At 40.6% G+C, this 12,045-nt stretch overlaps 1 protein-coding gene across 1 annotated transcript in view; it reads left to right on the top strand.

The window, feature by feature from the left end:
• Nucleotides 1–10,258: 10,258 nt before the first annotated feature.
• ccnt1 (cyclin T1) overlaps nt 10,259–12,045 on the top strand; it is a 36,207-nt gene continuing 34,420 nt past the window's right edge. The window contains exon 1 of the mRNA XM_034172008.1: nt 10,259–10,471. Within this exon, the coding sequence (XP_034027899.1) occupies nt 10,299–10,471 (173 nt within the window). The 5' untranslated portion in view covers nt 10,259–10,298. The remainder of the gene's footprint in view (nt 10,472–12,045) is intronic.

Below are 12,045 nucleotides of genomic sequence, written 5' to 3'. Positions count from 1 at the left end.
CTAGTTTAGTGATTCACAGGATTGCTAAAAAAGCAGTTTGACTGCAGTTTTGTGTTTGTAGCGTCAACAGCAGATGCTACTATTATTGTGAACACCCCCTTTTATACTTTTTTTTACTAATAGCCCAATTTCATAGCCTTAAGAGTGTGCATATCATGAATGCTTGGTCTTGTTGGATTTGTGAGAATCTATTGAATCTACTGGTACCTTGTTTCCCATGTAACAATAAGAAATATACTCAAAACCTGGATTAATCTTTTTAGTCACATAGCACTACTATTATTCTGAACACTATTTTGTGTGTGTATGTATGTGTGTGTGTGTGTATATATATATATATATATATATATATATATATATATATATATATATATGTGTGTATATATATATATACTCAACAAAAATATAAACGCAACACTTTTGGTTTTGCTCCCATTTTGTATGAGATTAACTCAACTATCTAAAACTTTTTCCACATACACAATATCACCATTTCCCTCAAATACTGTGCACAAACCAGTCTAAATCTGTGATAGTGAGCACTTCTCCTTTGCTGAGATAATCCATCCCACCTCACAGGTGTGCCATACCAAGATGCTGATTAGACACCATGATTAATGCACAGGTGTGCCTTAGACTGTCCACAATAAAAGGCCACTCTGAAAGGTGCAGTTTTGTTTTATTGGGGGGGGATAACAGTCAGTATCTGGTGTGACCACCATTTGCCTCATGCAGTGCAACACATCTCCTTCGCATCATCCGTGAAGAGAACACCTCTCCAACGTGCCAATCGGCAGCGAATGTGAGCATTTGCCCACTCAAATCGGTTACGACGACGAACTGGAGTCAGGTCGAGACCCCGATGAGGATGACGAGCATGCAGATGAGCTTCCCTGAGACAGTTTGTGCATAAATTCTTTGGTTATGCAAACCGATTGTTCCAGCAGCTGTCCGAGTGGCTGGTCTCGGACGATCTTGGAGGTGAACATGCTGGATGTGGAGGTCCTGGGCTGGTGTGGTTACACGTGGTCTGCGGTTGTGAGGCTGGTTGGATGTACTGCCAAATTCTCTGAAACGCCTTTGGAGACGGCTTATGGTAGAGAAATGAACATTCAATACACAAGCAACAGTTCTGGTTGACATTCCTGCTGTCAGCATGCCAATTGCACGCTCCTTCAAATCTTGCGACATCTGTGGCATTGTGCTGTGTGATAAAACTGCACCTTTCAAAGTGGCCTTTTATTGTGGGCAGTCTAAGGCACACCTGTGCACTAATCATGGTGTCTAATCAGCATCTTGATATGGCACACCTGTGAGGTGGGATGGATTATCACAGCAAAGGAGAAGTGCTCACTATCACAGATTTAGACTGGTTTGTGAACAATATTTGAGAGAAATGGTGATATTGTATATGTGGAAAAAGTTTTAGATCTTTGAGTTCATCTCATACAAAATGGGAGCAAAACCAAAAGTGTTGCATTTATATTTTTGTTGAGTGTATATATATAAATCACAACCACTGAAGCTTGCAGTTTCTTCATATTTGTTAGTGGCTTCTGTGTCTGTTTTTGAGGATAGCCTGTTCTAGATGGATTGTCCATATTTTTTTAATGATTTTTGGTTTCCAGTGTGCCCTTTGTACTGCTGCCCTACATGTTTTCCATCTCTTAATGATCCGGCTAGTGATGAGCTGAACAGAATTGATCCAGCTAATCAGGTACAAGACACTTCATCTGCATCTTCCTAGTCTGCCCAGCTGTAAATGGGTACTGATCGTAGCTGGGGCTGTGATGGACTGGTGTCCCATCCAGGGAGAGTTATAGTCTCTGCTCCACTTCATACTGCAGTCTCTGCAGATAACCACCAGCCTCAGGGCCTATAGAGGACCTGTTTCTTCTCTTTTCTTTAAAAATGTAGGCCACACAGAAAACTAGAAGGCACTCTGTGCATACCTCTACCAAGACCACATGTATCTGAATGCTGAAAACTTGTCATTATAAAATGCATTCCAGATAAAACTGAAAACAAAATTCCTATTTTATTTATATATATATATATATATATATATATATATTCAAGATCACCTCCAAAATTGAACCACTTATTTCCTGAAATCTGTGTACTTGGGCAGCACGGTGGCTTGGTGGTTAGCACTTGTTGCCTCACAGCAAGAAGGTTATGGGATCGATTCCCACCTGCACCCTTTCTGTGCGGAGTTTGCATGTTCTCCCATGCTTGTGTGGGTTCACCCCCGGATGCTCCGGCTTCCTCCCACATGCAAATGACATGCAGATTATCTGGATTAGAAACTTTAAGAAATTGTCCGTAGGTGTGCATGCAGGTGTGAATGTATTTGTTTGTCTATATGTGGCCCTGTAACAAGACTGGCGTCCTGTCCAGGGTGTACCCTGCCTCACACCCTATGACTGCTGGGATGGCTCCAGCCCGCCTTGATCCTTAATTGGAGTGAACGGTTGAAGAGGAGTATCTGTGTACTCACCAAATTCCATTAAAATCTCTTTTTTTTTTTTATTATCCTGCTAACAGACAAACCACGAGACACCAGTAAAAATGTATTACCACATTAGCAGAGGTAACAATGTTTTGATTCCTGCAAAATGCATCTGAAGGTCTGCACCATGAGCTGATATGTTACTTGCTGTCAACTCTGTTATCTTGTGACGGGTAGCTAAAATAACAAACTTTGGAAAGTTTATATGAACCGAACTGTGTAATTCAGTTTCTAATTTGGCTAGACAGTATTAGTGTTTGTGCAGACATAGGAATGTCAACGGTGCTTTTTCCTAATCTGCCATCTTACACACCAATTGATCTGCTGATAATTAAGCATACAGCTGTGTGACAGTTAAGGTTCTGCACTCATGTAATGTGTTCTTTACAGCTAAAGTTGAGTGTTGAAAATAGTGTATCATAAGAGGTATTTTGAACAAAGTAGTGGTGGTTGTAATGTGAAAGAGCTATCAGAAGGACACACCCCCCCAATAATTTTTTTTTAATATAGCTTCATAACTGTATTAAAATTTGGTCAAAGAAGAGTACCTCATTGAAACAGTGGTTGTCTCAGATGTTGGATGGGGATGAGAACAGCAAAAAAAAAAAAAACTCAGAACTGCAGCAGAACTACAACAACAGAACCTTGAAAAGGTCTACTCACTATCACAGGGGAAATAAGTAAAAATATATACACAGACTGAGAACATGACAGTAATTACATGTGCAAAATATTTATTTGCAAGCATAAAAATCTGTTATTAATTGAAGTCAAACATAATGTTCACACCTGACTGTTCAGAATGCATTTACCATTAGTGTTCAGTTGTACTTTTGATTCATGGGATGGCCTGTTGTTTTCCTGATTTCTTCTGGGAATTCCATTGGTACACTGATTCGGTTAACTGCGTTTTATAACATTTTGTGAATTAAAATTGTTTTGATATTTGCTGTGTTGCTTGATTATTGGCCATTTGTGTTTTTGTTGTTTTGTTTTTTTAACACAAACACACAGTGAGGCAAATAAGTGTTTGATCCACTGTTGATTTTCCACGTTTTCCCACCTACAAAGAATGGAGAGGGCTGGTTTTTTTTTTTTTGTTTGTTTGTTTTTGGGTTTTTTTTTTGTTTTTTTTGGTCATAGGTACACTTAAACTGAGAGACGGAATCTAAAAAAACAAAAAAAACAAAACCATATTGTATGATTTTTAAATAATGTGTGTTATTTAAATGATCTCAGGTGCATACTGTTTCCACTGGTCATCCTTGAGATGTTTATACAGCTTAATTGGAGTCCACCTGGTTTAAATTGAGTTGATTGGATATGATTTGGAAAGACACACCTGTCTACATATAAGGTCCCACAGTTGACAGTGCATGTCAGAGCACAAACCAAGCATGAACTTAAAGGAATTATCTGTAGACCTCTGAGACAGGATTGTCTTGAGGCACAAATCTGGGGAAGGGTACAGAAACATTTCTGCTGCTTTGAAGCTCCCAGTGACCAGAGTGGCCTCCATAATCTGTAAATGGAAGATGCATGGATTCATCAGGACTCTTCGTAGAGCTGGCCACCTGTCTAAACAGTGATTGGGCGAGAAGGACCTTAGTCAGGGAGGTAACTGAGAACCCAATGGTCACTCCAGCATTCCTCTGTGGAGAGAGAACATTCCAGAAGGAAAACCATCTTTGCAACAATCCACCAATCAGGCCTGTATGGTAGAGTGGCCAGACAGAAGCCATGCCTTAGAAAAAGGCACATGGCAGCCCGCCTGGAGTTTCCCAAAAGGCACTTGAAGGACTCGGACCATAAGAAACAAAGTTCTCTGGTCTGATCATCGAAGTAGAGAGATGAAAATGCTAACTCAAGATCTTGTTCCATCGTGTTCTGTCTGTGAGCTTGCAACTCTGAGATTTTAGCGGCAAGAGTTGGGGTAATTTACTTCCAGTCGCCTGCCAGCAATAACATTTGATTGTAAAAGACAGTTTCTACCGTGGCTATCCCCTCGAAGTATGTTCAAAGTGTAACTTGAAGTTCTTGTTGATTTTAAGTTGTATTCAGGACAAAACTTGCTATTATTGATTCATTATTCATAAAACGTATAAAATACAATAAAAGCACACATTTAAAAAAGCAACAGTAAAACAAAATATAACTATAAAATTTGTTAATAGCACAGTAAAAGTCAAACACCATCATAAAATTGTCAATCAAATATTAAAAATAATAGTATTTCTTTAAAGTAATAATACTTGGAGCATTTACCACATCATGGGGGAGGATGTTCCACAAAGTTACAACTCTATTTAAACAAATATTTTCTTGAGTCATATCTGCATCTTTGCACCTCAAAAATGCAAGAGTGACCTCTCAAGCATGAATAAACACTATTGTGGAAAAATAATTCTGGCCTGAAAATATATTTGATTATGGAGGGGTCTGAAATTCTCATCTTAGGTGCATGTCCACTGTGAGAGACATAATCTAAAAAAAAAAATCCAGAAACCAGTATGTTTTTTTTTTTTATAATTTATTTTATGTTACTGCTGCAAATAAGTATTTCAACACCTGTGAAAATCAATGTTAATATTTGGTACAGTAGCCTTTGTTTGCAATTACAGAGGTCAGATGTTTCCTGTAGTTTTTGTATTACCAGTTATCCATCTTCATGATTAAGTGGTATAGAGGAGGATTTTCTTAAAAAGAAGAAAAAGTTTAGCTACAAATTGCCAGATGGTACATCTGAGATGCAAGCCTGGATTTGATCTCTTTTGGTGAAAGAAAATCCTTCTTTGCTCTACTCCACTATGAAGCTAAGAGTGGTGATACAAAATGCAAAGCTTGCACTGTGCACAATTTCTCCAATCACAGCCACATAAGCCCATAACTTCTCTTGGGTTGTCTGGGTGCCTTGGTGGCTTTCCTCACTCTTCTCTTTCTTGCACAGTCAGTTTTTGAAAACTGTCTACTCCATGCAAATTTACCATAAAGTGCCATACTGTTTGTATTTCTTTGTAATTAATGTAAATAAAGTCCAAGACATATTCAGTGGCAGCTTTACCATCAGAGAGCCTCGTCCACAACAACCACAAAAGACTCCAAGCTGTCAGTGATGTTAAAGGGGCAATACGCAGTATTAAGAACAGGGGTATGTAAACTTTGGATCAGGGTCATTTGGGTAGTTCTCTTGTCATTTTGATTTAAAAAGACGAAACACAGTTGTTTGACAATAAATGGCTTCACCCAACCACTAACCATGAGTGAAAAAAAGTTTTTTTGTTATTCATATTCTCTTAAAAATGGCCAAAAAAAAAAGCCTTCTGCCAGGGTATGTAAACTTTTGAGCACTACTGTGTATATATATATATATATATATATATATATATATATATATACACACTGGAATACAAATAAAATAAGTACAAATTGAACAGAGAACAATAACATCTTAATAAATTTAAATAAATAGCAACTGTATCCTTGTAGAAGTGTAGACAACAACAAATTTAGCAGCAAGTTGGACTAATGGACTGGAAGATAATCTAGTCTTTTGGACCAGAAATCACATTTAAAAAAAAGTTAAACAAAAAAGGGTTGAGTTCCTCTCCCCTTAACTGGCCATTGATTTTAAACAGCTTCTTACATGTTTTGATCTAATACAGTCTGTGGATGGGCCGACACATAATGCTGGTCATACTTTGGATCTTATTATTTCTCATGGCTTGTCTGTATCACTCACCGAAATATCAGACACTCCCATCTCAGATCATTTGCCCATCATTTTTGAAGTTCCTGTACCTCCACCTGTCAAAAAGGCTCCTGTCCCTGCCTCTTGCCGCTGGATTATTACCTCTTCAACAGCCGGAGAGTTTGCTACTGCCTTCATGGACATGGATTTATCTGCCTTGGATACTGATGGTCCTCCTGCATGTTCGGACAGTCTTTTATCTTCTTTTTATTCTTTGTGCACTGGGATCTTGAATACAGTTGCCCCTTTCAGGCTTAGGTCCTCTAAACCAAGGGGAGATCCTTGGCTAAACGACTCTACTCGTGCCCTCCAACAGCGTCGTCGTCAGGCAGAGCGACGGTGGAAAAAGGATAGACTACATGTATCTCTGGAGATGCTGAGGGATAGTCTCACTCAGTATCAGAGAGCTGTGAAAGAGGCAAAATCCAAATATCTGTCCCATATAATTTCCACAAGTGGTCATTGTCCTCATGTGTTGTTCAATACAATTAACTCTGTTTTGTGTCCCAACATATCTTCTTTAATGGACGCTACTACGTCTACCTGTGAGGACTTCTTGCGCTTTTTTGTGGCCAAAGTGAAGTCTGTGAGAGGTTTATGCGACAGCAGCATTAGTGCAGACCTGTCTGATGCTGCCTCTGGCTCTGCAGTGTTTGACTGTTTTGAACCTGCCTCTCTCTCGTCCCTTACAGGCACTGTTAAATGTATGCGAACTACAAACTGTCCCCTGGACATCATCCCAACCAGACTGTTGAAAGACGTGTTTAACACTGTTGGTCCTTCCCTTTTGTCTTTAATCAACATTTCCCTAAGCTCGGAATGTGTGCCTGACGCTTTTAAACAGGCTGTAGTAAGACCTTTGTCTAATTTGTCTTTTATCTCAAATGTTCTTGAGAAAGTTGTTTTTACACAATTGCAAAGGTTTGTAGATTGTAAGTCTGTTTTGGAAAAGTTTCAATCCGGGTTCAAATCAAGACACAGCACAGAGTCTGCACTATTGAAAGTGCACAATGATGTCACCCTGTCTGTTGATGGTAAATGCCCTGTTGCTTTGGTGCTGCTTGATCTAACAGCAGCGTTTGATACTGTTGATCATTCTGTTCTTTTATCCCGACTTAAAAATGTTGGTATTTGTGGTACAGTATTGAAATGGTTTGAATCATATTTATCAAACAGGAAATTTTCTGTTATGATCGGTGACCTGTCCTCCTCTGTTGCCCCTCTGTCATGTGGAGTGCCCCATGGCTCTATTTTGGGTCCCATTTTATTTTCTCTTTACATTTTACCATTGGGGTCCATAATAACAAGACACAAACTTTCATTTCACTGTTACGCAGATGATCTGCAAATCTATGTGCCAGTGTCTTCAAATCGAGTGGACAACATTAAATGTCTCATGGACTGCATAGCCGATATAAAACGGTGGCTAAACCAGAATTTCCTCCACCTAAATAAGGAAAAAACTGACTGCATTTTGTTTGGCTACACCTCATTTGAAGACTTTGGGTTACTGGCTTCTAATTTTAAATCTACAGTAAAAAACCTTGGTGTCATTTTGGACAGTTCTTTAAGATTTGAAAACCAGATTGCCATTGTGGTTAGAGCGAGCTTTTATCAATTACGTCTTTTAACAAAGGTAAAACCTTTTTTAAACCGTTCAGATCTTGAAAAAATAATTCACGCTCTTATCAGTTCAAGGATCGACTACTGTAACGCACTTTATGTTGGAGTCCCTCGGTCCTGTCTGAATCGCCTCCAGCTGGCCTTGCCCCTCTGTACTTGTCCGAGCTCCTGAAGGTTCGGAGCTCGACCAGAGCCTTGAAGTCCTCAGATCAGCTCCTGCTGGACGTCCCTCGAGTGAAATATAAACACTGGGGTGATCTGGCTTTTTCAGTCACGGGGCCCAGACTCTGGAACAAACTGCCCCCTGACATGCGCACTATCACTGACTTTGGCCTCTTTAAATCTAGGCTTAAAACTCATCTTTTCAGACTGGCTTTCAACACGCAGTAGCACAGTGACACTTTACCTGAATGTATTTTCCTCTTTTAGTTGTGTGCATTTATGTATTGTTTTAATTGTCTTATACATTTTACATTGTTTTTGTTTTATTGTGAAGCACTTTGGTCACCTTCGGTGTTGTAAAGGGCTCTAGAAATAAACGTTGATTGATTGATTGATTAGTTGACTAAATAAAATTGACTGTCTTTTAAAACTTGCCTTGTTGCTAATCAACTGCAGGATCTATATATTATATAAGATATATTTTATCTGAATAGCTCCCGACGTGTGGGACACGTGGGTTATATCTTGATCTTTCAACTTGACCGATTGTTTGGAAACCTTCACAGCAATAACAGTTTGACACCGACAATGCATTATCATTTTGAGAGCAGAGTGATTTTGTGAGTGATAATCGGGGCAGTTACAAAATATAAGGCTCTGTAAATTATTCGGATTAATTGACCAAAATATATGTTAATCTTTAAACTTATTTTGGGATGTTTGTTATCGTCGATTCCCAGCAGAATATTGCAGTTTATAATGCCTGAGAACGAAGCGCTGGCTGCAGAGCAAAAGACCGGAAATGAAGAACCCAAACTCCTCTCTCGCATGCGCGGCACAACCTCAGCCCCCAAGATTAGAAGTTGGCGTTCCATTTCTCTACTTCTCTGGTCTGATCAAACAAAGATTGAACTCTTTTCCGTGAATGCCAGGCGTCATGTTTGGAGGAAACCAGGTACCATCTTTACAGTGAAGCATGGTGGTGGCAGCATCTTGCTGTGGGGATGTTTTTCAGTGGCAGGAACTGGGAGACTAGTCAGGATTGAGGGAAAGATGAATGCAGCAATGTACAGAGACATCCTGGTCCAGAGTGCTCTTGACCTCAGACTGAGGAGGCGGTTCATCTATCAGCAGGACAATGACCTTAAGCACACAGCCAAGATATCAAAGGAGTGTTTCAGGGGGTGATGGTCTATTGGTTAAAGCATTGGGCTTGAGACCAAAGGATGCTCAGTGAAAATCTCAGCCTGACCGGAATCACTAAGGGCCCTTGGGCAAGGTCCTTAATCCCCTAGTTGCTCCCGGTGTGTAGTAAGCACCTTGTATGGCAGCACCTTCACATCGGGGTGAATGTGAGGCATTATTTGTAAAGCTCTGTGAGCGTCTAATGCAGATATAAATGCAGTCCATTTACCATTTAACTCTATGAATGTGCTTGAGTGGCAGAATCCGATTGAAAATCTCTGGAGAGATCTGAAAATGTCTGTGAACGAACACTCTCCATCCAACCTGATGGAGCTTGAGAGGTTCTGCAAAGAGGAATGAGCAAAACTGCCCAAAGATAGATGTGCCAAGCTTGTGGCATCATATTCAAGAAGACTTGAGATTTGTGATTTCTTAGTTTTTTTTTTTTTTAATAAATTTAAAAAAAAAACCCCCAAAAAACCAAAACGTTTTCATGTTGTCATCATGGGGTGTTATGATTAGAATTGAAGCGTTGTGAATACTTTCCGGATGTACTGTACGTATGTTCTATTTTTGCAACTGTCGGCTATAATTATCAAAATCATAATAGAAAATGATTGAAACATTTTTGTTTCTATGTACTGAAACTGGAATATGCAACAATTTCACTCTGAAATACCTGACCAAAAAAAAAAAAGCTTGAATTTTTTCACAAAATTCTATTTTTTTATTTTTTTTTTTTGAGATGTACATGTATTACCTATTTTAAAAAAAAGTATGTAGGTCAAATAAGCTCCTTGGGATGATCCAGACGAACAATTCATACGAAGTGACTGTTGGATGCGCTCTTGAGACCCAGATTTGAGAATTCTTTGTGATAAATATGAAAAATTCCTTTTTGTAAAATAATTTCACAGGAATTTCGGTTTACGCCAAATTTGGTGTCTTGTTTTTTTCTGACCTCTGCTGGTCGAAAGTGGAAATTGCACTGAAGCGCGATTTTCGTGGCTAGGTGTGACGTAGGTTCCTGTGACGCAAGGAAATTTTAAACTCTTGTCCTTCTCAGTGATGGCGGCTCCGTTTCGTTCTCTCCCTGCAAGCTGTAACAACAAATGGTACTTCAGCCGACAACAGATTGATAACAGCCCATCTAGGCGAATTGGACTCGATGCTGACAAGGAGCTGTCCTACAGGCAACAGGCGGCGAACCTGCTCCAGGACATGGGACAACGACTCAACGTGTATCTTTTGTTGAGGGCTCACTTAGCCCCTGTTAGCTCGCTAGCGAAGTTTAGCTTCCAGTAAAGCCGGCTCGACCGACAACACGCCGAGCTGCTTCTTCTCGGTTAAGTTGTGGTTTCCCTAAATGGGCCATTGTACAAGATTAAAACTAGAAACGTTCGTCTCAAGACTTTTTTTTTATGTTTTTGTGTTTATATTGTCTTGCTGATGTTAGCCGACAGCGGCGTATCGGGCTGGAGCGTGAAGGCCTCTCAGGCCTCCAGGGTGTTAGCATTAGCTCCTGTCCTCTTTGCTACTTACTTAGAACATTATCAAGTAATGGCTTATCTTTAGAAATATTGTGCGTTTTCAATATTTTCCAAGTGGAATGATCTGCTGGCCTTGATATGTCTTTATTTATGAAGACGATCTTATAGACTGATCGTTCTTGAGTTAGTTGCAGCTTGCCTTTTAATTTTGTTGTCCTAACTGATACTGTATTAAGGCTTATAAACATCACGGTTTTGAACGCTGCCACGGCTTTATTAAAGTTATTATTTTGCCTGTAGTCGGATAATTGCTGTAACAACTATGTATACACACTCTAAGGATTCACTACTTGTGCATCGATACTCTAAAGCCCAAAAGACAGTCCTACCGAGTGTGTAGGTCAGGTCTAGGAACATGTGGAGGTGTCGCATGTCACAACTATGGTAACACTACAGAACGCCCTGGATGGCAACCACCCAGGCAGCCATCCAGTCCATCTGCAAGAAAGTAGCCATCAATAGAGGATTTTCAGTCACGTGACCAATTTGCTCCCGTCTCCATCATGGATTACTATGTGGCTGGCGCGTGAAAGAATAGAGAGAATGAAAGCTTATTACGAGGCTTTAAACCCTCAAGATAAAGCTGTTTATTGTGATCGATGTGTAGCAGTTGGTTCAGTGGATCCGTATGTTATACCGGATAGTGAATTTAATGACGATGTAACAAAGTGGCCGGCAGTTTCACAGCGTAAGCTTAATATGGCCAGAACCAAGCAGACTGCCTGTAAATCCACCGGAGGAAAAGCTCAGAGGAAGCAGCTCGCTACCAAAGCCGCGCGGAGGACCACTCCTGCTACCGGCGGTGTGAAGAAGCCTCACTGTTACAGGCCCAGCCCCATGGTGCTGAGAGAGATCAGCTGCTACGAGAAATCCACAGAGCTGCTGATCCGCAAGCTGCCGACCAGGTCAGCCTCACTGGCCTCCTGCAGAGCATCACAGCGGGGGTCTGAAAGCGGAGGTCGGTGTTGAAGTCCTGAGCGATTTCTCTCACCAGGCGCTGGATGGGCAGCTTGCGGATCAGCAACTCGGTGGATTTCTGGTAGCGGCAGATCTCTGTCAGCGCCAAGTTGCCGGGCCTGTAACGGTGAGGCTTCTTCACACCGCCAGTAGCCGGAGCGCTCTTCCAGGTGGCTTTGGCTTTGGATTTACAGGCGGCCTGCTCAGTTGTGGCCTTATTAAAGCTTACTTCAGATCTGCTCTGCCTCTTCTGCTGAGCCAGGTCTCTGCGTCGCTTAGAAAGCTCGTAACACTCCACTGCTTGATGC

Source organism: Thalassophryne amazonica, chromosome 6 (genome assembly GCF_902500255.1).
Source record: "Thalassophryne amazonica chromosome 6, fThaAma1.1, whole genome shotgun sequence".
Classification (NCBI taxonomy): Eukaryota; Metazoa; Chordata; class Actinopteri; order Batrachoidiformes; family Batrachoididae; genus Thalassophryne; species Thalassophryne amazonica.
The sequence above is the reverse complement of the archived record's forward strand: the minus strand, read 5'-3'. Positions and strand labels throughout refer to the sequence as shown.